At 52.4% G+C, this 22,752-nt stretch overlaps 1 protein-coding gene across 1 annotated transcript in view; it reads right to left on the reverse strand.

Annotated features, from left to right (window-relative positions):
• The window catches only part of LOC148500788 (uncharacterized), a 57,395-nt gene extending 41,138 nt beyond the window's left edge, over positions 1 to 16,257 (reverse strand). The window contains 5 exon segments of the mRNA XM_088451414.1: positions 13,359 to 13,456; positions 13,573 to 13,696; positions 14,040 to 14,231; positions 14,496 to 14,605; positions 16,103 to 16,257. Of these exon segments, the coding sequence (XP_088307540.1) occupies positions 13,359 to 13,456; positions 13,573 to 13,696; positions 14,040 to 14,231; positions 14,496 to 14,567 (486 nt within the window). The 5' untranslated portion in view covers positions 14,568 to 14,605; positions 16,103 to 16,257.
• Positions 16,258 to 22,752: the final 6,495 nt, after the last annotated feature.

The following is a 22,752-nucleotide window of genomic DNA, read 5'->3' on the forward strand; positions in this document are numbered from 1 at the left end:
AACCTCTCGGTCGACACCACTGGAAGAACGTATGCCACACGCGATGGTATATCCTCGCGGAAGACGGTTTCCGAGCTCGTAACATGGTACGCACCACAGAGCTGGAAAACCCCCGGGACCTCAGCATGGCCGTCTCAACAGCCACGCCGCCAAAGACAGCCGAGTCAGGTCCGGGTGAATTCAAGGACCCTGAGACAGAAGGTCCGGTCGTAGCGGCAACCGCAGAGGACTGTCCACGGACAGACCCTGAAGGTCTGAGAACCAGTGCCGTCTGGGCCACGCGGGAGCTATCAACAGGAGCGTCCCTCCTTCCTGTTTGAATTTCCGGATTACCCGTGGAAGAAGGGAGACCGGAGGGAACAGGTATGCGAACCTGAACGTCCACCGGACGGACAGAGCATCCACCAGAGACGCCCCTTCGTCTCTTGTGCGAGACCCGTACACCGGCAACTTGTTGTTGTGCCGGGACGCCATGAGGTAGATTTCTGGAAGACCCCACCTGTCCACCAGTAGTTGAAAAACGTCCGGGTGCAGGGACCATTCCCCTGGATGAACGTCCTGGCGACTTAGAAAGTCCGCCTCCCAATTTAGCACTCCCGGGATGAGGACCGCTGATATGGCCGGAAGATTGCGCTCCGCCTCTACGAGAGCTGCCCGACTGCGAGTTCCTCCTTGCCTGTTTATGTAGGCCACGGTGGTAGCGTTGTCCGACTGGACCTGCACCGGGTGACCCTGGAGAAACCGCTGTGCCTGCAGGAGAGCATTGAAGACCGCACGGAGTTCCAAGATATTTATTGGAAGCTCTGCTTCTGTCGGCGTCCACCTGCCCTGGAACAAGTGTGGACCCGAAACTGCTCCCCAGCCCTGAAGACTGGCGTCCGTTGTCAACAGGACCCAATTTGGAACCCAGAACGGACGTCCCTTGTTGAGGTGGGTCATCTTTAACCACCACGCAAGGGACAGGCGAACCTCCGGGGTGAGCACAATCGTCCGGAACTTCAGAGACTGAGGCAGCCCGTTCCACTTGGACAGGATCAGGTGCTGCAGAGGTCTGGAGTGAAACTGGGCGTATTCCACCATGTCGAACACCGACACCATGGAGCCCAGTAACCTCATCGCCGAGTGTAAGGACACCCGGCGGCTGTGCAGACAACTGCGCACCCTTGACTGTAAAGCAGAGATCTTGTCCTCTGTCACGAAGATCCTTTGCTGTCCCGAGTCCAATAAGGCTCCAAGATGCAGAATCCTCCGAGACGGGATTAGAGTGGACTTCTGCCAGTTGATTAGCCAGCCGTGCCGTTGCAGCAGTGCAATGGTCAGGTCCAAGTGGCGTAACAGGAGCTCTGGAGATCCTGCCACCAATAACAGGTCGTCCAAGTACGGCAACATGCGGACTCCCTGCAGCCGCAGAGAAGCCGCCATGACCGCCATCACCTTGGTGAAAACACGTGGTGCTGTCACCAGGCCAAAAGGTAACGTCCGAAACTGGAAGTGGTCGCTGCGGATTGCAAACCGAAGGAACTCTTGATGGCGCAAAAGAATAGGGACATGCAGGTAAGCGTCCTGTATGTCCAATGACACCATGTAGTCCCCAGGTTCCAGCGCCAGAATGATGGACCGTAGGGTCTCAATCCGAAACTTCGGGACCCGCAAAGACTTGTTGAGTGCTTTGAGGTTGAGAATCGGACGATATGACCCATTGGGTTTCTGTACCAAAAATAGATTTGAATAGAAACCCTGGCCCCTCTGGGAGAATGGAACAGACACTATAACTCCAGCCTGGAGCATAGTGTGCAATACCTTCCGCAGCTCTGTAGCTTGTTCCGGTCTGATGGTAGACCCGTGGTGAAGAATCGAGCCGGGGGTCTGTGCCGGAAGGAGAGGGCGTACCCGTGGGAGACCACCTCCAGAACCCAAGTGTCTGTCGTAGTGAACGACCAACACCGGGAGAACTGCAGCAGGCGGCCTCCCACCCTGGGATCCCCCAAGGGGAGACCCGGACCGTCAGGCCGCAGGCTTGTCATCTGGCTTGGGGGCCGGACGTCTGGTACTCCATGCCTGTTTCCGGGGCTTGACCGATTTCTTAGGGCGAGCCTGTCGAGGAAACGACTGTGGTTTGGGCCTGCCCTGGGCCCTAGATGACCGAAAGGACGATGGTCCAGAACCAGAAGGAGCAGCGGCCGACGGAAGACAAGCAGATTTGGCTGCCGCCAGCGTGGCCACAATCTTATCCAGATCCGGACCGAAGAGAACTTCTCCGGTAAACGGCAACGCTTCCAGACCTTTCTTGGAATCTGCGTCCGCCTTCCAGGATCGCAGCCACAAGGTGCGACGAGCAGCTACCGCTGCTGAAGAAATTCTAGACACCAGAGTACTAATGTCTAGAGCCGCCTCGTTGATGTAGGTGGCCAAATCACGGAGATTGCCAATCAACTCCGCCTGTTCGGCCGGACAGTCGGATTCAAAAGAAGCCACTAATAAATCCGCCCAGCGCTCCATCGCTCTGGCAACCCAGCAAATGGCCATAGCCGGCCGTGCTGCCCCCCCTGCAAGGGAATAAGCGGACTTCAGGCAGATTTCTACCTTGCGGTCCGTAGCATCCTTAAGGGAGGACATGGATGGCATCGGCAATGTGGCACTACGGACAAGACGGGTCACGTGAGAATCCACCTGTGGAGGGGATTCCCACTTAGCAAAATAATTATCCGCGAACGGATAAGCCACCGTCAGGCGTCTCTGCGGCTGGTATCTTTTGCCAGGTTGTTTCCACGCCTCCTCTAAATGGTCCACCAACTGACCCGAAAGAGGAAAGACTGTGGCATCGCCCTTCACATCTTTGAAAAAGGCATACTTAGATTTAGCCGCTGGGGGAACTTCGTCCTCAATCACCAAGGCTGTGCGGACCGCCCGAATAAGTCCAGGAATATATACTTTGGACTTAGCATCAGCGTCCTTAGTATGGAGAGGTTCCTGATCGTAAGGATCCAGAATCTCCCCATCATCAGACGTCCCTTCGTCATCCTCATAAGGAGCGGACAGAGACGCCACCGGCCTTTTATGAGACCGCATCACAGACTCCCCTTGCAACACATCCGACAAGTGCTGTACAGAACTCGTCAGGGAGTTAACCCACGCTGGCTCCTGAGAACCCGGGAGCGGGGAAATAGGGAGACTGTGGGGTACCACCAATTGTCGTGGGAACCCCTGCATGGGTGACGACACCACAGACTGCTGGGACAAACCCATCGGAGTAAACGCGGGCTGCGGAGCTAACTGGCCCACTAAAGCTGTTAACGCCTGAGCGAAACAAGCCCAGGGCGGCTCCTGTACCGGTGCTGTAACCGTAATAGGCCGCGCCATGGACAAACACTGCCGGCAAAGGCCCTCCGCGCTACCCTCCCCCTCCGCTAACGGTACTTTGCACGTGGTACACTGTAGCCGGAGGGGAAAATCACTTTCAGACATGATGGCACCACGTATGTGACCTCTCTCACCAATTAAGTATTAAATAGGCGAGAGACCACCCTGCAGCACCGCACCGCAAGGGCTTTAGCAGAAAGAACAGGGACAGTAATAAAGCTGACAGTTTAGAGAAGAAAAGTTACAGGCAGCGCTAGCACAGTCACATACAATGCAGAGAAATAACAATTCCTGCACTAACAGCGCTGATCACTCAACTACACAGACACAGGGCCTGGTAGGACACAGCGCTGCATACACAGACCTGAGCCACAGCGGAGGAGAGGTATGCGGGGGGACCCAGACCACGATGCTTCCTTCCAGACTTCCAGCAGCGTTCACCATGCGTTGCAGAGAAGATGGCCGCCGAGGAGCAGAGAGAAGCTGGCCTGGGGGAGGAGCGCTGACACAGGGCCAGTCAGCACAGTGCAGAGGGGGCTGTGTGCAGCGGGGGAGGCGCCGGCTGTGAGACAGGGAAGGCGCGCTCCCCTGACATGCATTTAACCCCTGGGACGCCGCAGCGCTACCGCTCTGCTGCGGTCCGCTGTCCCAGGGGGTAGTGGAAAGCGCAGGTTCAGTACCTGGCTCCACGCTGCAGCCAGTCCCCAGGGAGCCCCCTGCCTGGGGACTTAGGACCATGTGACCAGCGGGGACCCACCGTGGGACCCCGCTGCTTACCTTTGTCCCCCTTGGATCCGGCCATGGTCCGGAACATCTGGGGTCACCGCTAGCTGTGACCCCAGATGCTCACCAGCATCCCCGGATCGGTACCGGCGTTCTGGTACACAGCTGCACTGAAGAAAGCGTCAGGGGCTCTTCTAGCCCCCACTCCGACAGGTGCACCCGACGCCGGCCGGGCACCAAACTAAACTGAGGTGCCTTGGCCCGGGGGCGGGGTATAGGAGGGGGACCTAGTGCATCCTGGGAGGCTGAAAGCTTAACTCTTTGGTGCCCTGCGACTGACGTCACACCTATACCCCAAGGTATCCTGTGGATACCCTATGGACCCTGAAGAAGAAAAGTAGGCTTACCATATCATCACTTTAAACTGGGACACTCATGGATTACACAGGTTCTGTGGCTCATTAAAACCAGGTGAAATGGGGCGTGGCCACGGCAGCAATAGTGTAGGACACAGGGACTCTGAGCTCTCCGGCTGATAATCCTGCTTAACCCTCCTGAGACCCCTATATCAACGTTACTACCCTGCTGTCTCTCACATACCTTGCCAGGAACCTGCTGACTTGGTTGGAGCTGTGTGGAGTGAGGAGAGTGGCTCTTGAGGGCCTCCATTGCATTCCCTGGGCCTGCCTATCTGTGACTCCAGAGCTGCACCCAGGCCTCTCCTGTCCTGTTGGCTTCTGTATTATGCAGCCTGTCTGTGCCTGACAGGGGGGCTTTGCTGGGAGCTTCTGGCCTGCTTCTCCTGCCTGGCTTGTGTTTAGAATCAGGGTCAGGGAGGTTATCTCTGGGTCTGATACTGCCAGAGTTCTGCCAGACATCACTATTTCTCCCTGCTCTGTGTGAAGAACTGTCAGCTCTGCAACTGTGGGACTCAGCAACACTTCTTTCCTTGTAAGTGATTTCTAAGTTTGGAGGAATCTCTGCCTGTTGCTGCTGCTGTGTCACTACCTGTGCATTTATATATTATAACTAGTCTCCTACATTATTCTCCTACATTATATTAATACTATGGGGAAAACAGGTCATGCCGCTGCTGCTGCAAAACTGGAACACTTTGCCCGTTCCTCTACTCCTGTGCCCCCAGTGTGTTGTGATCCCCAGGGTACATCCAAGTCTGTGACCCCACCTCCCCCTGCTGCATCTGGGTCAGATTCATCACCAGAAGTTACGCTGCAACAAGTGCTGGAAGCAGTTACCTCCTGCGAGACTAAATTGGCAGATAAGATTGAGAAAGTTCAATCCGATATATCTTCTCTTCATCGAGGTCTCCAGCAGGTCCGCGAAAGAGTCGGGGAGGCAGAAACACGTCTACCTAATCTGGAAGATTCCCAGACCCCACTACAGGCTCAGGTGGCCTCCCTGACATCCCAAATGTCCGCAATGCAGCATAAAATTTCCGATATGGAGGGCAGAATGCGCCGCAATAACGTGCGGTTCGTTGGTCTCCCGGAAAGAGAGGAGGGGTCTTCACCTGAAACATTCCTTGAGAAGTGGTTGGGGGATACATATGGCAGAGACTCATTTACTAACCAATTTGCTGTGGAGAGAGCGCATCAGATCCCTACCCGTCCCCTGGCGCTCCACCGCGCACATTTATAGCCAAATTTCTTCATTACCAGGATCGTGATACTGTGCTTCGATTGGCTCGAGTTAAAGGGCCACTGGAACGCAACGGTGTAAAAATTTCTATGTTTCCTGATTTCGCAATGGATGTCCAAAAAGACAGAGCTAAATTCCTTCCAATAAAGCGTCGTCTCCGGGATTTAAATCTTCAGTACGCTATGATTTTTCCATCTAAGCTGCGAGTGGTTGCGGATGGAGAGTCAAAATTTTTCTCTACACCACGGGAGGCTGCGGCGTGGCTGGACCAGAGATCTCCTGGGAACAGGCAAATGGCACCGGAATGACTGTACTGATTGTATTTGCTGATTATATTTGTTTATGGCCAGAAATTGCTAGTGTCATTACGACATTAAATAGGCCTTTTCCTGATATTCCAATATTTATATTTCTATAATAATATTTATGTTGTGATATTGGTTGGATATTGTTCTATGTCCCGCTCCCCTTACTGGGTATATATTTTTTTTTTTCCTGGTAGGGTTTTTCTTTTTCTTTTGTTGTTTATGTTGATATTTCGGTCAAAATATGGCCGGAGAGTTCCGTTGCATTGGTGGTTATTTTTATTCCAGTGCCTTTTACGCCTATAAGGATCGAGTAGTTGTATCCTGTGGGTTTTAGTGTCGTTTAGTTTTGGGTTTAAGTATGCCTAAGTTCGGGTGGGTATACAGGGTGGGGGGTGGTTTTGGATGGGTTGTCCAGTCTTTTTCTTACAAATGTTTTTTTTTATTTTTTCTGTACCACACTATTTTTAAGGTAACTTCAATTATGCTTTATAGTTCAATGTATTACAATGGTGAAACTTTTAACATGGAATGTCCGGGGGGTTAATGATCGTTTAAAGCGCTCTTTGGTCTTTAAAATGATTAAGCAATATGGGCCTGATATTTCTTGTCTAATGGAGACGCATTTGGTCGGGAGTAAGGTACTAGCTCTAAAAAGACCATGGGTGGGATGGGCTTATCACTCCTCGCATACTTCATCATCCAGGGGTGTCTCCATTCTTATTACTAGATCTGTCCCTTTTTCTTTTACTGCGGTCCAAACTGACCCTTATGGCAGATATGTGTTTCTGGATTGTGTACTGTATTCTAAGCCCATTTTATTGTTAGCAGTGTACATCCCCCTCCTTTTTCATATGACGTTTTAAAAAAAGCTGCTGAATTTGTGGCCCGTTCTCCAGATACGCCAGTGCTCTGTTTGGGAGACTTCAATAATATAATGGACCAGTCTATGGATAAGTGGCGTGAGTCTTCAAGTTCTCTTTCTAGAGGTGGTGAGGGCTTTGCTAAGTTTGTAACTGATTTGGGATGGGTTGATGCGTGGCGAGTTAAACACCCTGGAGTACAACAATTCTCCTGTTTTTCCTCCGCGCATCACTCTTTCTCTAGATTGGATTTGGCCCTGGTGTCCCCATCTATTGTACCTAATATAACTAACATTGACTATAAAGCCAGAGGAATCTCAGATCACTCCCCACTTCTAGTAGAATTGAATATGTGTAGTCCTAGAGGTCTCCGTTTATGGAAACTACACCCCACTTGGCTTCTTCAAATGGGTGCAGGTTCAGAGCTGGAAGTTATGTGGGATGGCTATTTCACTGACAATGTGGGATCTGCCTCTGTAGCTAATGTTTGGGACACCTTCAAGGCCTATTTACGTGGGTCTCTGATCAAAAGGGTAGCAGAATTAAAAACATTTTATAGGGAAAAAGAACGTGTTTTGGAGATGGCCTGTAGAAATCTTGAGTTGGATTACTTGGGGGACAGGTTGGAATCTTCACGTTTAAAATGGTTGACTGCACAGACAGAGTGGACTGATCATTTGATCTATTGGCTCGTCGCGTCTGCCTCCTATTGGCTGCTGGACTGCGAGCCAAAACGGCTCGCGGCCAGTGCCAAACAACCGCCGCCGCTACTTGGCTTCCGGGCATTGAGCTCCGCTCAGCTTGCGCCCGGAGCCAAGCTTCTCCCGCCGACACTTTACCGCCGCCACTGGTGGAAGGGACCAGGCGGTCCCTTCACCAGGTACCCGCTGTGGTGGCTTACCCGGCGCTGGGAACAAACACACTGTCCCAGCGCCGGGCACGGATGCTGTGCCGATGCTGGGATCAGACACTTTATCCCAGCACGGCTTTCCACAGCAGCAGCCAATGAGAGTCTGACTCTCATTGGCTGCTCTAACAGACAGCGTTGTGTCTGTCTCTGCAGGCCTAGGCCTAACCCTCCCCACAGCCTAACCCTCTCCCTCCTCGCGGCCTAACCCTCCCCCCCCCAGCAGCCTAACCTCTCCCTCCTCGCGTCCTAACCCCACCCCCACACCCGCAGCCTAACCCTAAAACTCCTCCACCCGCAGCCTAACCCTAGCCTTGTAAGTGATGCGGAATGGGATAATGCTCTAGAAGCTCCTCGTATTTCCACAACTTCTATAAGATTTCAACAGATTCAACTGTTTATTTTACACCGTACCTATTTAACTCCTGTTCGTTTGCTGAGATTTGGGGGGAGAGCATCTGACATATGCCCTAAGTGTAAAATTAGTAGCGGTACTTTCTGGCACCTTCTATGGTATTGTCCGATGGTTAGCACTTTTTGGAATAAGGTTGTGAGAGTTTTGTCCAATACATGTATTGCTCCCACTTTAGCTACGCCATTGACGTGCTGTTTAGGCTCTATGGACGATGAGGTAGTGGACAGATATCTTAAACAATACATTGTCAATATGTGTACACTAGCTAAGGTATGTGTGGCTCGGTCGTGGATGGCTCCTACGGGACCAGATTATAATGCTTGGCTGTCCTTGGTCCGTACCACTGTTGAACATGAAAAACATGTGTTTATTTGTCGCGAAGCTGAGAAGAAGTATGAACGTATCTGGAGCAGTTGGCTTAAATCCTGTTATGCCCGTGCATTGCCTAATGATTGACCGGTATATTATTGTTAGGATAATGAGGTAGATTATTACTTTGTTGGAGGTAATGTGCTGTGTGATAAGTTGAGAATTTGTTGGGATCTAGTTGATTTTGTCAATTTTTCAGGTGTTATTTTTGACAATATTCCAATATTTGTATAGTGTGGTATTTTTTATTTTATTTTATTTTATATATATGTTTTATGTGTATGTGTATATATATTTTGTTTGGTTATTTGTTAATGTATTTCTATAAACCAATAAAAATGTACTCAATTTAAAAAAAAAAAAAAAAAACAGGTGAAATCCAGGCATGAAGTCAGCCAGTCACAGAACCTTTGTAATTAATTCATGTGTGCCGTTTTAAAGCGATAGTATGGTACGGTGGAAGAGGCTGCGGAGGGGGGAGCTTCGTTAGCCCTTTTGCTTTCCACCCCTGCAGTCCTCTTCGGTCCTCAGCTTCAGTCCGTCCTGGCCAGCGGCGCCACCTCTTCCTTCTTGATCACGCTGTCTTCTGGCCTCTCGCGCAGCCGCCGGAACTGTTGCTGCGCCATGCCGCACTTCACTTCACTTGTCTTGTGTCTTCGGGAGGTCTTCACTCCTCCCCTCCGCCGATTGACTGAACGTTCCCGCTCAGCGGCGCCTATTCAAGACGTCGCGAGTGGGCTGAGCTATGACACGGCGAGCCGCTATTTGCTCGTCGTGTCTGCCTCCTATTGGCTGCTGGACTGCAAGCCAAAACGGCTCGCGGCCAGTGCCAAACAACCGCCGCCGCTACTTGGCTTCCGGGCATTGAGCTCCGCTCAGCTTGCGCCCGGAGCCAAGCTTCTCCTGCCGACACTTTACCGCCGCCACTGGTGGAAGGGACCAGGCGGTCCCTTCACCAGGTACCCGCTGTGGTGGCTTACCCGGCGCTGGGAACAAACACACTGTCCCAGCGCCGGGCACGGATGCAGTGACGATGCTGGGATCAGACACTTTATCCCAGAACGGATTTCCACAACAACAGCGTTGTGTCTGTCTCTGCAGGCCTAGGCCTAACCCTCCCCACAGCCTAACCCTCTCCCTCCTCGCGGCCTAACCCTGCCCCCCCCGCAGCCTAACCCTAACTCTCCCCGCAGCCTAACCCTCTCCCTCCCCGAAGCCTAACCTCTCCCTCCTCGCGTCCTAACCCCACCCCCACACCCGCAGCCTAACCCTAAAACTCCTCCACCCGCAGCCTAACCCTAGCCCTCTCCCTGCCTGCAGCCTAACCCAAACCCTCCCCGCGGCCTAACCCTCTCCCTCCCCTCAGCCTAACCCTCTCCCTCCTCGTGGCCTATCCCTAACCCTCCCCCCCCCCGCAGCTTAACCCTAACCCTCTCCCTCCCCGCAGCCTAAGCCTCTCCCTCCCAGCAGCCTAACCCTCCCCCCCTGCAGCCTAACCATAACCCTCCACGCAGCCTAACCCTAACCATCTCCCTCTCCGCAGCCTAACCCTAACCCTTTCCCTCCCCGCAGCCTAACCCTAACCCTTTCCCTCCCCGCAGCCTAACCCTAACCTTTTCCCTCCCCGCAGCCTAACCTTCTCCCTCCCCTCAGCCTAACCCTCTCCCTCCCCTCAGCCTAACCCTCTCCCTCCCCTCAGCCTAACCCTCTCCCTCCCCTCAGCCTAACCCTCTCCCTCCCCTCAGCCTAACCCTCTCCCTCCTCGCAGCCTATCCCTAACCCTACCCCACCACCCACAGCCTAACCCTCCCCCCGCAGCCTAACCCTACCCCAACCCCGCAGCCTAACTCTCCCCACAGCCTAACCCTCACCCTCCTCGCGTCCTAACCCCACCCCCACACCCGCAGCCTAACCCTAACCCTCTCCCTCCCCGCAGCCTAACCCTAACCTTTTCCCTTCCCGCAGCCTAAGCCTCTCCCTCCCAGCAGCCTAACCCTCCCCCCCTGCAGCCTAACCCTACCCCCACCCCGCAGCCTAACCATAACCCTCCACGCAGCCTAACCCTAACCATCTCCCTCCCTGCGGCCTAACCATCTCCCTCTCCGCAGCCTAACCCTAACCCTTTCCCTCCCCGCAGCCTAACCCTCCCCCCCTGCAGCCTAACCCTACCCCCACCCCGCAGCCTAACCATGACCCTCCACGCAGCCTAACCCTAACCATCTCCCTCCCTGCGGCCTAACCATCTCCCTCTCCGCAGCCTAACCCTAACCCTTTCCCTCCCCGCAGCCTAACCCTAACCTTCTCCCTCCCCGCGGCCTAACCCTCTCCCTCCTCGCGGCCTATCCCTAACCCTACCCCACCACCCACAGACTAACCCTCCCCCCCCCGCAGCCTAACCCTACCCCAACCCCACAGCCTAACTCTCCCCACAGCCTAACCCTCACCCTCCTCGCGTCCTAACCCCACCCCCACACCCGCAGCCTAACCCTAACCCTCTCCCTCCCCGCAGCCTAACCCTAACCTTTTCCCTTCCCGCAGCCTAAGCCTCTCCCTCCCAGCAGCCTAACCCTCCCCCCCTGCAGCCTAACCCTACCCCCACCCCGCAGCCTAACCATAACCCTCCACGCAGCCTAACCCTAACCATCTCCCTCCCTGCGGCCTAACCATCTCCCTCTCCGCAGCCTAACCCTAACCCTTTCCCTCCCCGCAGCCTAACCCTAACCTTCTCCCTCCCCGCGGCCTAACCCTCTCCCTCCTCGCGGCCTATCCCTAACCCTACCCCACCACCCACAGACTAACCCTCCCCCCCCCGCAGCCTAACCCTACCCCAACCCCACAGCCTAACTCTCCCTGCAGCCTAACCCTAACCCTCTCCCTCCCCGAAGCCTAACCCTCACCCTCCTCGTGTCCTAACCCCACCCCCACACCCGCAGCCCAACCCTAACCCTCTCCCTGCCTGCAGCCTAACCCAAACCCTCCCCACAGCCTAACCCTAACCCTCTCCCTCCCCGCAGCCTAACCCTAACCCTCTCCCTCCCCGCAGCCTAACTCTAACCCTCTCCCTCCCCGGAGCGTAACTCTAACCCTCTCCCTCCCCAGCAGCGCAACCTTAACCCATTCCCCCCCCGCAACCTAACCCTAACCCTCCCCCACCCCGCAGTCTAACCATACCCCCACCCCGCAGCCTAACCCTATCCCGCAGCCTAATCCTCCCCCCACCCCGCAGCCTAACCATAACCCTCCCCGCAGCCTAATCCTAACCATCTCCCTCCCGCAGCCTAACCCTAACCCTCTCCGTAGCCTAAATCTAACCTTCCCCGTGCAGCCTAACCCTCCACCCAGCCAATCCCTAACCCTCTCCCTCCCTGCGGCCTAACCCTCTCCATCCCCGCAGTCTAACCCTAACCCTCTCCGTCCCCGCAGGATAAAACCTAACCCTCTCCCTCCCCACAGCCTAACCCTCTCCCCCCCCCCCCCGCAGCCTAACCCTAACTCTCCCCGCAGCCTAACCCTCTCCCTCCCTGAAGCCTAACCCTAACCCTCTCCCTCCACGCAGCCTAACCCTCTCCCTCCTCGCGTCCTAACCCTAACCCTACCCCCCCACAGCCTAACCCTAAAACTCCCCCACCCGCAGCGTAACCCTAACCCTCTCCCTCCCCGCAGTCTAACCCTAACCCTCTCCCTCTCCGTGGCCTAACCCTAACCCTCCCCGCAGCCTAAACCTAACCCTCTCCCTCCCCGCAGCCTAAACCTAACCCTCTCCCTCCCCGCAGCCTAACCCTCTCCCTCCTCACGGCCTAACCCTAACCCCCCACCCGCGGCCTAACCCTAACTCTCCCCGCAGCCTAAACCCTCTCCGTCCACTCAGCCTAACCCTCTCCCTCCTCGCATCCTAACCCCACCCCCACCCCCTAAAACTCCTCCACCCGCAGCCTAACCCGAACCCTCTCCCTGCCTGCGGCCTAACCCTCTCCCTGCCTGCAGCCTAACCCTCTCGCTCCCCTCAGCCTAACCCTCTCCTCGCGGCCTAACCCTACCCCACCACCCACAGCCTAACCCTACCCCCCCCCGCCCGCAGCCTAACCCTCTCCCTCCCCACCGCCTAACCTTCTCCCTTCTCGCAGCCTAACCCTCTCCCTCCCAACACCCTAACCCTCCCCCCAGCAGCCTAACCCTCCCCACCCGCAGCCTAAGCCTAACCCCCACCCCGTGCAGCCAATCCCTTACCCTCTCCCTCCCCGCAGCCAAACCCTAATCCTCTCCCACCCCGCAGCCTAACCCTAACCCCCTCCCCGCAGCCTAACCCTAACCCTCCCCGCAGCCAATCCCTAGCCCTCTCCTTCCCCGCAGCCAAACCCTAACCCTCTCCCTCCCCACAGCCTAACTCTAACCCTCTCCATCCCCGCAGCCTAACCCTCCCCCTAGAGCCAAACTCAGGATGCTGGTGCCAGGATTCTAACTAGTGTAGAGATTCTGAGCACCGACATCCCGACCGCCAAGATATGAACTACTGTACATCCCCACAAGATATTTCTTCTAAAATGGAGTTTTAAATATTGTTTACCAGGCTAGGCAGAGAACAAACCGTCATTACTTATATCTCAGCACCATCATTAAATTATGCTTTTTTTCAGCACAAAATGTTCTTATTTATCTTATATTTAATACCTAGTTTTATAGTGGTCACTATTCTTAGGGAAAAAAAAACAGAGAATTGTCACTTTTTGGCATCAGTCGATACCTTCACTTCCACCTACCTGATCCTCCTGTGGGACACTGCGATTCTCCTCTGTATCATCCTGGGAATAAAGAGGACGGGGACATCTCTCTGGGGTATCTCTGTTACTGGCCCCATCTGTAGGAGACACACAGTGACTGATTACATTGTATATATGTGATTATCAGATGATGTGTATATAGGTGGCCCCATAGCTGCTCTCTCCATTACAATAAGTGACAGTCTCCTCTTACCCAGTGATGTGAGGGGCTGGTGATTCTCCATCGTCACGTCCTTGTACAGACCCCTGTGTCCTTCTATATACTCCCACTCCTCCATGGAGAAATAGACAGTGACGTCCTCACACCTTATAGGAACCTAACACACACAATGATACAGTCATCACCCAGACACATCCCCTGGTGTTACTGTATAATGTCCCATTCCCAGCAGTCACCTCTCCAGTCATCACCCAGACACATCCCCTGGTGTTACTGTATAATGTCCCATTCCCAGCAGTCACCTCTCCAGTCATCACCCAGACACATCCCCTGGTGTTACTGTATAATGTCCCATTCCCAGCAGTCACCTCTCCAGTCATCACCCAGACACATCCCCTGGTGTTACTGTATAATGTCCTATTCCCAGCAGTCACCTCTCCAGTCATCACCCAGACACATCCCCTGGTGTTACTGTATAATGTCCTATTCCCAGCAGTCACCTCTCCAGTCAGCAGCTGAATGATCTGGTTGGTGAGTTCCAGGATTTTCTGGTCATTGTGTCTCTCATGTATCAGTGAGTGAAGTGGAGGCACCGTGATGGGGCTCTGGGTCCTGCTCAGTCCTCCTGGCACATGAGGATGGCTGCTAGGTGTCTCACGCTCCAAAGATGTCTTCTTCACTACTGGGTGACCCTGTGTATTGAGAGGGACACAAATATATTTCTCTATAAACAATACCAAAAACTCTCACCTCCCTACTTAGGTCCCTAGATAAGAATGAGGTCACTGTGAAACTCCCAGACTCCCTCACCTCCACAGTCAGGTCCCTGTGTTAGTAATAGAGATAAGAGTGATGTCACTGTGACACTCCCAGACTCCCTCACCTCCCCAGTCAGGTCCCTGTGTTAGTAATAGAGATTAGAGTGATGCCACTATGATACTCCCAGAATCCCTCACCTCTCCAGTCAGCAGGTAGAAGATCTCCAGGGTCAGGTTTAATATCCTCTCAGTCATGTGATGCCTGTCCATCCTCAATGAGACAGGTTAGCTACAAAGCACAGTATACCCTGTACATAGGACAGAAGTCAATAATCATTAAACAGAGATAAAGGCAGATTTCTCACTGGTCTACACCAATTTTATGTAACATCATGACCATTTAGGCGGTCAGTAATATACGGTGCACATGCAGCCATACTGACCACAGATGGACAAACTTCACACACACTCTGGACACAGACAGACTTCATATCCCCTCCTGACACTGACAGACAAAAGTCCCATCTGTGTGAGATCAGGGGGTGTCTAGCATTGTGAATAAAGCGTTTCGGCCAGTATATTATTATATATATGTGCTGTTGCCAGGTGGATTGTCCTCACTGCTGCTGTGAACGTTCCGCTGTTCTGTACAAAATGAGTTTGATTACATCCTGCTGGATCGTATCCGATCTGGACAGCTGGAGCCAGATGGTGATGGAGCTGGGGTAGGTCCCAGGCAAATTATCACCTCAGGAACAGGAAGGTTTTAAAAGAGCCCAGTCACAGAGCAGGATGGTGATTGGTTGTTGGCTGTAACTTGGTCAGTGCCAACACGGAGTTTCTGGATTGGGTGCAGGGTGGCAAAGTTCAACCACAAGGAAGTCGCAGACGGGGAAGGCTTGGCACACAGCTAGACAGACCTCCCACCCACTCTGCAGACTTACTGTCCAATCTACAAACTCATTTGCTCCTTCATTGCGAACTTCATGTCTTTGTGGCTGGTTGGGTAAATTAGGTCAACACTCACTATGTCCACAGTGAGTATGCCTGCTTACAGTTATAAGACCTGCACGGTCAAAACACTGTATTTACTATAGTGCAAGTTTTTTGAAGTGAAGATCTTGCCCACAGCAACCAGATTCTAACTATTACCTACTAGAAGGTGCTAGTTAAATGTTATGTAGAATCTGATTTGGTTGCTATGGGCAACATCTCAATTTCTAAAAACTCTCACTTAAGTAAACATACCTCTAAGTATCATTACACCTGTGTCAGGATCCCAGCGGCAGAAGTCATGTCGGCATACTCACAATGGGCATACTGAGTGACAACTTGCTGACCCCGTTCCCTTTGGGGCTCATATACTCTCTCACTCCGGTATCCCTACCGATCCCTTCCTCTGATCAATCTTTACAATGTACAGCCCTAGGTGACCCCTGTCCTCTATCGGTACCGGGAACCGCCCCCTGCAACATGAAGAGGTCACAGCACCAATACAAGACCCATACAGAGGTGACCATCTTCCTATATGTTACATGTCACAGATGTATTCCCAGAGAGAGAGGAGAGAGGACAGACTATTCCCCCATACACCACTGACCACCCTGCAATAATAACAGCTGGCTCCCTGCAGTAAGAGGGGGATGTACTGGCATAATGTACAGGTTACACAGCACCAGTACATGTGTGACATCCCTGCTGCTCTCATACCACTTACATGAGCCATTAGTTATGCATTGCAATATGGATGTGGGGGAATAACAAGGCACAGACAGATAATAAGGGATAATTATACATGTATTTACCTGCTGCCAGTCACATTAATGTCTCCTATCTGCTTCCTCCCCCTCACCTCTGACACGGGAAATGTTACACCTAACTTCCGATTTATCAGGGACACCTGATCTGTGTTCCACATAACTACTGGTGTGTGCGTTCCACCTGTCTCCCCGTGTTACAGTACAGGGAGAGCAGTGTGTTATGGGAGATGCAGTCCAAGTCCATGTGTTTTATATTAAGGAACAGACGAACTTCAACCCCCAGAATGCATTGCGATAAGAGAAATAATATAGTACTTTCACACAGCGCCCTCTATATCGGTACTGCAGCCTTCTCCCAAACATCATTTACTCCGCCATCTGGTGTCCAACTAGAGAACTGCAGCTCCTCTCACTGTCAATACTATACTAATAAATAATAATAATAATAATAATAATAATAATAATAATAATAATAATAATAATGATAAAATCACCAAGTGCTCTGTTTCTGATCTGCATCTTCTCTCCCTGACAGTCATATTATTATTATTATTATTTTTATTATGATGATGATGCAGAAAGCCACAAACGTATTACTCTAGGGAGGCTGCCATGATTACATCTCAATGATGAGGCTCCATGCCAGTGGCGTATCTGTAATGGGTGCAGTGTGTGAAAGGCACACGGGCCCCCGCACCTCACACCCTGCACCCATATTATTTTAAACTCACCTGTCCGTGGTCCCGCGTCGGGTGTCAGCGCTGCTCAGAACATCGTAAAATGGCTGCCATGGCCATTTTTCCAGTGTTCTGCGAATGCACAGTAGACTCCGGGCACACTCTAGTGCCCGGAGTCTACTAATGCTCCGGTGGCTGGCCAGCCGCGTCAGTCGGCTGCCGGCCACCAGGGAGAGAGGAGGGGGCCCCGCACAGAGAGTGTACCCGGGCCCCCTCCTCTCTTAAGACGCCCCTGCTCCACGCAGGTTCTCAAACTCGGTCCTCAGGACACCAAACAGTGCATGTTTTCCTGGTCTCCTCACAGAAGCACAGGTGAAATAATTAGCTCCACTTGTGGATATTTTAAAATGTGTCAGAGAGTAATGACTACACCCGTGCACCTGCTAGGTGACCTGGTAAATGTGAACTGTGTGGGGCCCTGAGGACCGAGTTTGAGAACCACTGCACTATAGGAACGGAACCGGCGATCTGCAGACATTGTGGAGCCGCTTCCAGGTCCAGGATGGAGGGTCCTGATCCAGCCCCCATGTGATAAGATCCTCCAATGCGGGAGCCTGAAGAGGGAGAACCGCCCTGATGGATGGGAATCTGAGACACAATAAATAAAAGGCTGGAGGAGGACTCAGCGGTGAGACCACTGGAGGCCAGGACTAGTGAGGGGTTACATCTACTGCTAGATGGACTAACATGGGGATTACAGTAAAGGACTACAAGGAACAACTATCATCATCTTCTTACCTGTATGCTGTATGGCCTCACAACAGAGGGGATTGGGGACCTCCTCCCTATACAACAGTATGACAATTCCTAATTTGTACCTTGATTCCACGACTAGTGAGGATGGCCAGATGGTGCTTATATTTCCCGGAGACAAGAGTATCGAATATGGTGAAGGTGTGTGTAAGACTGATCAGGCATTTAGTATCCACTTAATAGGCAGGAATGCATTACATACTACATAAATCTTATTACGCTCCAAACCTGAGGTTGTGAGGTTCTGGTTTTGTTGTGGACCCGGGATGGTAATAGGAGCAATGGGAAAAAGTCCACGTAGTGATAACAGAAGGCAGTCCAGTATTCCAGGTTTAGTGAGGCTGAAGTGAATTGCGGGCTAAGGTGAATTGCAGGCTGAGGTGAATTGCAGGCTGAAGTGAATAATGTCCAGAGAAAATGTAAGAGGAGTCACGGTGCAGGGTACAGCTGACACAGGTACTCAGGCAAGGAAGAGGCAATAGGAGGGAGCAGGGGATTCCAGCAGGGTGTGGAGCAGGTCAGGTAAAGCAGACTTAGGCAGAGATCCCACAGGCAGGCGGACAAGCTCCGGAACTCTCTCTCAGCTTCTGCTGAGAAACACGTTGCACTGGAATTGCAAGGGATCTCTGAACTCCCCTAAATACCCAGTGCTAAGCCGTGACTGGTCAGAGAGTGAGCATATGACACGCTAGGATTGGCCGACTAGGTTACATGGCCGAAAGCAAGATGGCGGCGCCCATGCCGGAGCGGAACGGAAGCACCGCCAGGCCTACCCAGCACAGAGTGACAATATGCCCAAACAGGTCCACGCACAGCTAATGCTCCCCACCAGGCACCAGCACCACCGCCAGATGTCCCCCGCCACAGCATCCTCACAGGTATCACCAGCCGACCACCATGCCGAGAAACCCTGGTCGTGACAGAGGTGCATGACGGATGCCTCTCCTGACTCTAATTGCTTTAAATGTTCTCTTCCCGGTGCTGATCTCCTACATTGTATGTGTTCATGTGACCAAGTGCAGTTTTGGATGATATCACGAGAAATCTTGGGAATGGGCCCTCTTGGTATATATAGGGGGAGATGTATCAGGTCTTGGAGAGTGATAAAGTAGAGAAGTTGCCCAAAGCAGCCAATCAGCTTCTAACTATCATTTCAAAGCCTGTGCCAGACAAATGACAGAAGCTGATTGGTTGCTTTTGTCAACTTCTCCCCTTTATCTCTTTTATCTCTTTCCAAGGCTTTGATACATCTCCCCCATATTCTGCTACCTGCCCCCACAGGTTATCTCCTGGTGTCAGGCTAATTCTACCGATGGTTGCTGCGGATGCCAAAAAAATGATCTCACAATGGAGTCTATTCTCTAAGGTTGGATCGCACGGCTACGTCCGCACACAGCCGGCCGATGTTTGCACATTGCGCATACGTATATATACCGCAGTGCAATTGCGTGAGCCGGACACTTCCATGGCAAACCGGCCGCAGAGAGCACACACTGCCAGCACATAATGATTGACAAGAAGGGACTGTTTGGGGATGGTGACTGGGGATGGTCAGAGAAACGCAGGCCGTTACAGGGCGTACATCATTAAACACATGCGATTGCATATGTATCCAGAGGTCTAGATCGTGGTAAGATATTTAGCAGCCTGCGCGGCAGGGTCAGAGCAACCACTAATAGTGCGTATGGATTGGATGGTTCTAGAGGTTACTGATGCAAACACACAATTAACCCTGCGTCGGGCGCAGCTTGCCTGACAGGTGCCACAAAGCTGTTCTCGCTCACCTCTCCGCCCCAAGAGGGTGCAGGGTCCTGCCCTTCCTAGTACCTTCCTATCTCTAGGTGCTGTTTAAAACCCCCCTAGTCAGTTTTCCCGCCGCCTGCGTGGAGCGCAGTAGTGACCTTCCTGACCTCTCAGGCTCATTGCGCCCGAACTCGTCCGACTTTTGAAGGTACGTATTTCTTTTTATTTTCTCACAATTTTGTGTATTTTGCTCATTTTATGAATGAAAATTACAAAGGTTGTGGGTATTTTGCAGAAATATGTAGGTTTGTCCAGGGTGGCCTCTTAGGCACACTGCGCCCAAACTTGTACTCATGTTCGTGTTTTCTCTTTTTTTGCTTTTTTTTCGGTGGTTTTGTGAATCAGATTTCCATCTTTGTACATACTAATGAAGGTCACTGATCACTTTAAGAGCGTTAGAATTGAGTTAATTAGGTGCTAATGACGATTTTATAACAGGCGCCTGTCAGGTGCACTGCGCCCGAACCTGGGAGTCCCAGAGATGCGCCTGACGCAGGGTTAAGCAGCAGCTGCTATGCATATGATTGATTGTAAGCACAATGTAGTATAGGTGCATATATCAGTCAGCGCTATGTAAGTTTGTTTTCAAAGGTATGAACGCAATGACCTTTATACTGTAGTGTGTTTTCTATTTGCATTGACATATAAGTGCACTAATAGTTACCATCATGTTTATTTTATAAAGACATTCCAAGATGTGCAATAAAAGATTGTAATTGAAAACTGTAGAGAAGTTATTGAATTCAAATGTGGTTGTCTTATAGTGATCTCCTCCTGCTGCTGTGGAACTATACATGTCAGCATGCAGTGGCACAGTAATTGCATGTCTCAATAGCAATACTGTGCCATACCATGCTAGGATGTGTAGTTTAAAGGCACATATCTTAATAAATACATTAGTGATTTGGTCTAAATTAATTGTAATGGATATTTAATAGTAGTATTTTTTTGGGTGAGTTTAAATTAAAAATCACAGACATATTTTTTTGTTTGTTTAAAAAAACTTGACAATTTTTATATGTTAAATCTTGGCTTTGCAAATAATCTGTAAATTCGTATTATTATCTCCTCCTAGGACAAGATCGTCAAGTTGGCTGAATAAGATGGAGGAGAAGAATTCCAGATCCCCCCATCTCCCCCTCCCCCCAAGTTTTACCCTCCTGTGAGCTTACTCCATCTCCTGTTCAACTTCCCTCCCCTGCACCACCATTCTCCCATTCCCAAAATCCCACCCCAGGACCAGCTCCCTCCCCTAACCAACTTCCCTCCCCTGCACTATCATCCTCCCATTCCCAAATCCCACCCCAGGACCAGCTTCCTCCCCTAACCAACTTCCCTCCCCTGCAGCATCATCCTCCCATTCCCAAAATCCCACCCCAGGACCAGCTCCCTCCCCTAACCAACTTCCCTCCCCTGCAGCATCATCCTCCCATTCCCCAAATTCTACCCCAGGACCAGCTCCCTCTCCTAGCTAACTTCCCTCCCCTGCACCATCCTCCTCCCATTCCGAAAATCCCACCCCAGGACCAGCTCCCTCCCCTAACCAACTTCCCTCCCCTGCACCATCCTCCTCCCATTCCCAAAATCCCACCCCAGGACCAGCTCCCTCCCCTAACCAACTTCCCTCCCCTGCACCATCATCCTCCCATTACCCAAATCCCACCCCAGGACCAGCCCCCTCCCTTAACCAACTTCCCTCCCCTGCACCATCCTCCTCCCATTCCCAAAATCCCACCCCAGGACCAGCCCCCTCCCCTAGCCAACTTCCCTCCCCTGCACCATCATCCTCCCATTCCCAAAATCCCACCCCAGGACCATCTCCCTCCCCTAGCCAACTTCCCTCCCCTGCACCATCATCCTCCCATTCCCAAAATCCCTTGGCAGCTGCTGCGCCCACTGCAAGAGCCGGGCTGGAGCTCACTCATGAGCTCCGTATTCCAGCTCCTGCAGTGGGTAATGGGAGAGACGTCATGACATCTCTCCCATAATGCAGAGCGTGCCAGCCTGGGAGCACTGACGTGCAGACTGTGGCGGGAGCAGTAGCCGGAGCGTGGATTCGGGTAAGTGTATTTTTTTTCTTTTAGTTACTTGCGTGTATTTATCGGGGGAGGGGGGTAACTACTACTACTGGGGGCACCACTGGGGGGGACTACTACTGGGGGCACTACTGGGGGGAACCTCTACTGGGGGCACTACTGGGGGGACTACTACTGGGGGCACTGCATCGGGGGACCACTAGGGGCACTGTATAGGGGGGGACTACTACTGGGGACACTATATAAAGGGCATGGCATAGGGAGGACTATTACTGGGGGCACTATATAAAGGGCACTGCATAGGGAGGACCACTACAGGGGGCACTGGATAGGGGGGATCACTTCTCGGGGCCTGCATAAGGGGGACCACTACTGTGGGTACTGTATAAGGGGCACTACTGGGGGCCAGCATAAGGGGAAACAAATGGGGGGTTGCATAAGGGGGACCACTGCTGGGGGCACTGCATAGGGGGGACTGTATAAGGGGCACTGCATTAAGGTGCATATGGAATGGAAAGGAGTGTTCAGAGTGATGAGAAAGGGATGTGTGTCATGTTGACATGCCCCATTTTTAAGTGACCATGGCCCTCATTCAGAGCCGTACGCTCTGAGCAGAGCGCACGCTCTGAATGAGGGCCGGGCTCCATTTTCATGGAGCGTCCTCCTGGACGCTCGTATAGCTGTGGGTCACCACCCACAGGCTATACGAGCGTGCTTTGTGATGGCCGCGATGGTCGAGACCATCGCGACCATCGAAATTGCGAGCCGGAGCCTGCGGTTGAGGTTTTCAACCGCAAGCTCCGGAGTGATTTTGGCTCTATCAGAGCCAAAATCACTCCCACTGACATCACTAGTGATGTCAGTGGGCCGGCTTCTGACGGGAGGCGTTCCCGTGGGAACGCCCCCGGCAGGGAGGCACGCCCCCGGCACGCCCACCAAAGGGGGCGTGCTGTCAATCAACATTGACAGCACGCCCCCTTTGATCGGACACAACGAGCGAAGGACTTTCCTTCGCTCGTCGCGTCTGGCGCATGCGCACGATGGAGCTCCCTCCGTCGTGCGCATGCTCAGTGCATAACATCGACCCACTTGCGAGCGGACAGCCGCTCGCGAGTGGGTCTGAATCAGGCCCCATGTCCCTTGTGACCATGCCCATTTTTTCAACACATGTGCCTTCGATGCGCGCACATAGGGGGAGGGAGCGGCTCCATTTTTATATTTGCCCTGGGATCCAAATACCCTAGTTACGCCACTGACTACACTTGCCAGTACTGACAATATAGAATGTGTTGTCCAATCAGCTCAGGTGTGTTTCCAGCATTAGATTATTATTATTTTTTTTCTTTTTCTTGTGCATCATTTTTAA

The sequence above is a fragment of the Taudactylus pleione genome, unplaced genomic scaffold (assembly GCF_031769625.1).
Source record: "Taudactylus pleione unplaced genomic scaffold, aTauple2 ptg000547l, whole genome shotgun sequence".
Lineage (NCBI taxonomy): Eukaryota > Metazoa > Chordata > Amphibia > Anura > Myobatrachidae > Taudactylus > Taudactylus pleione.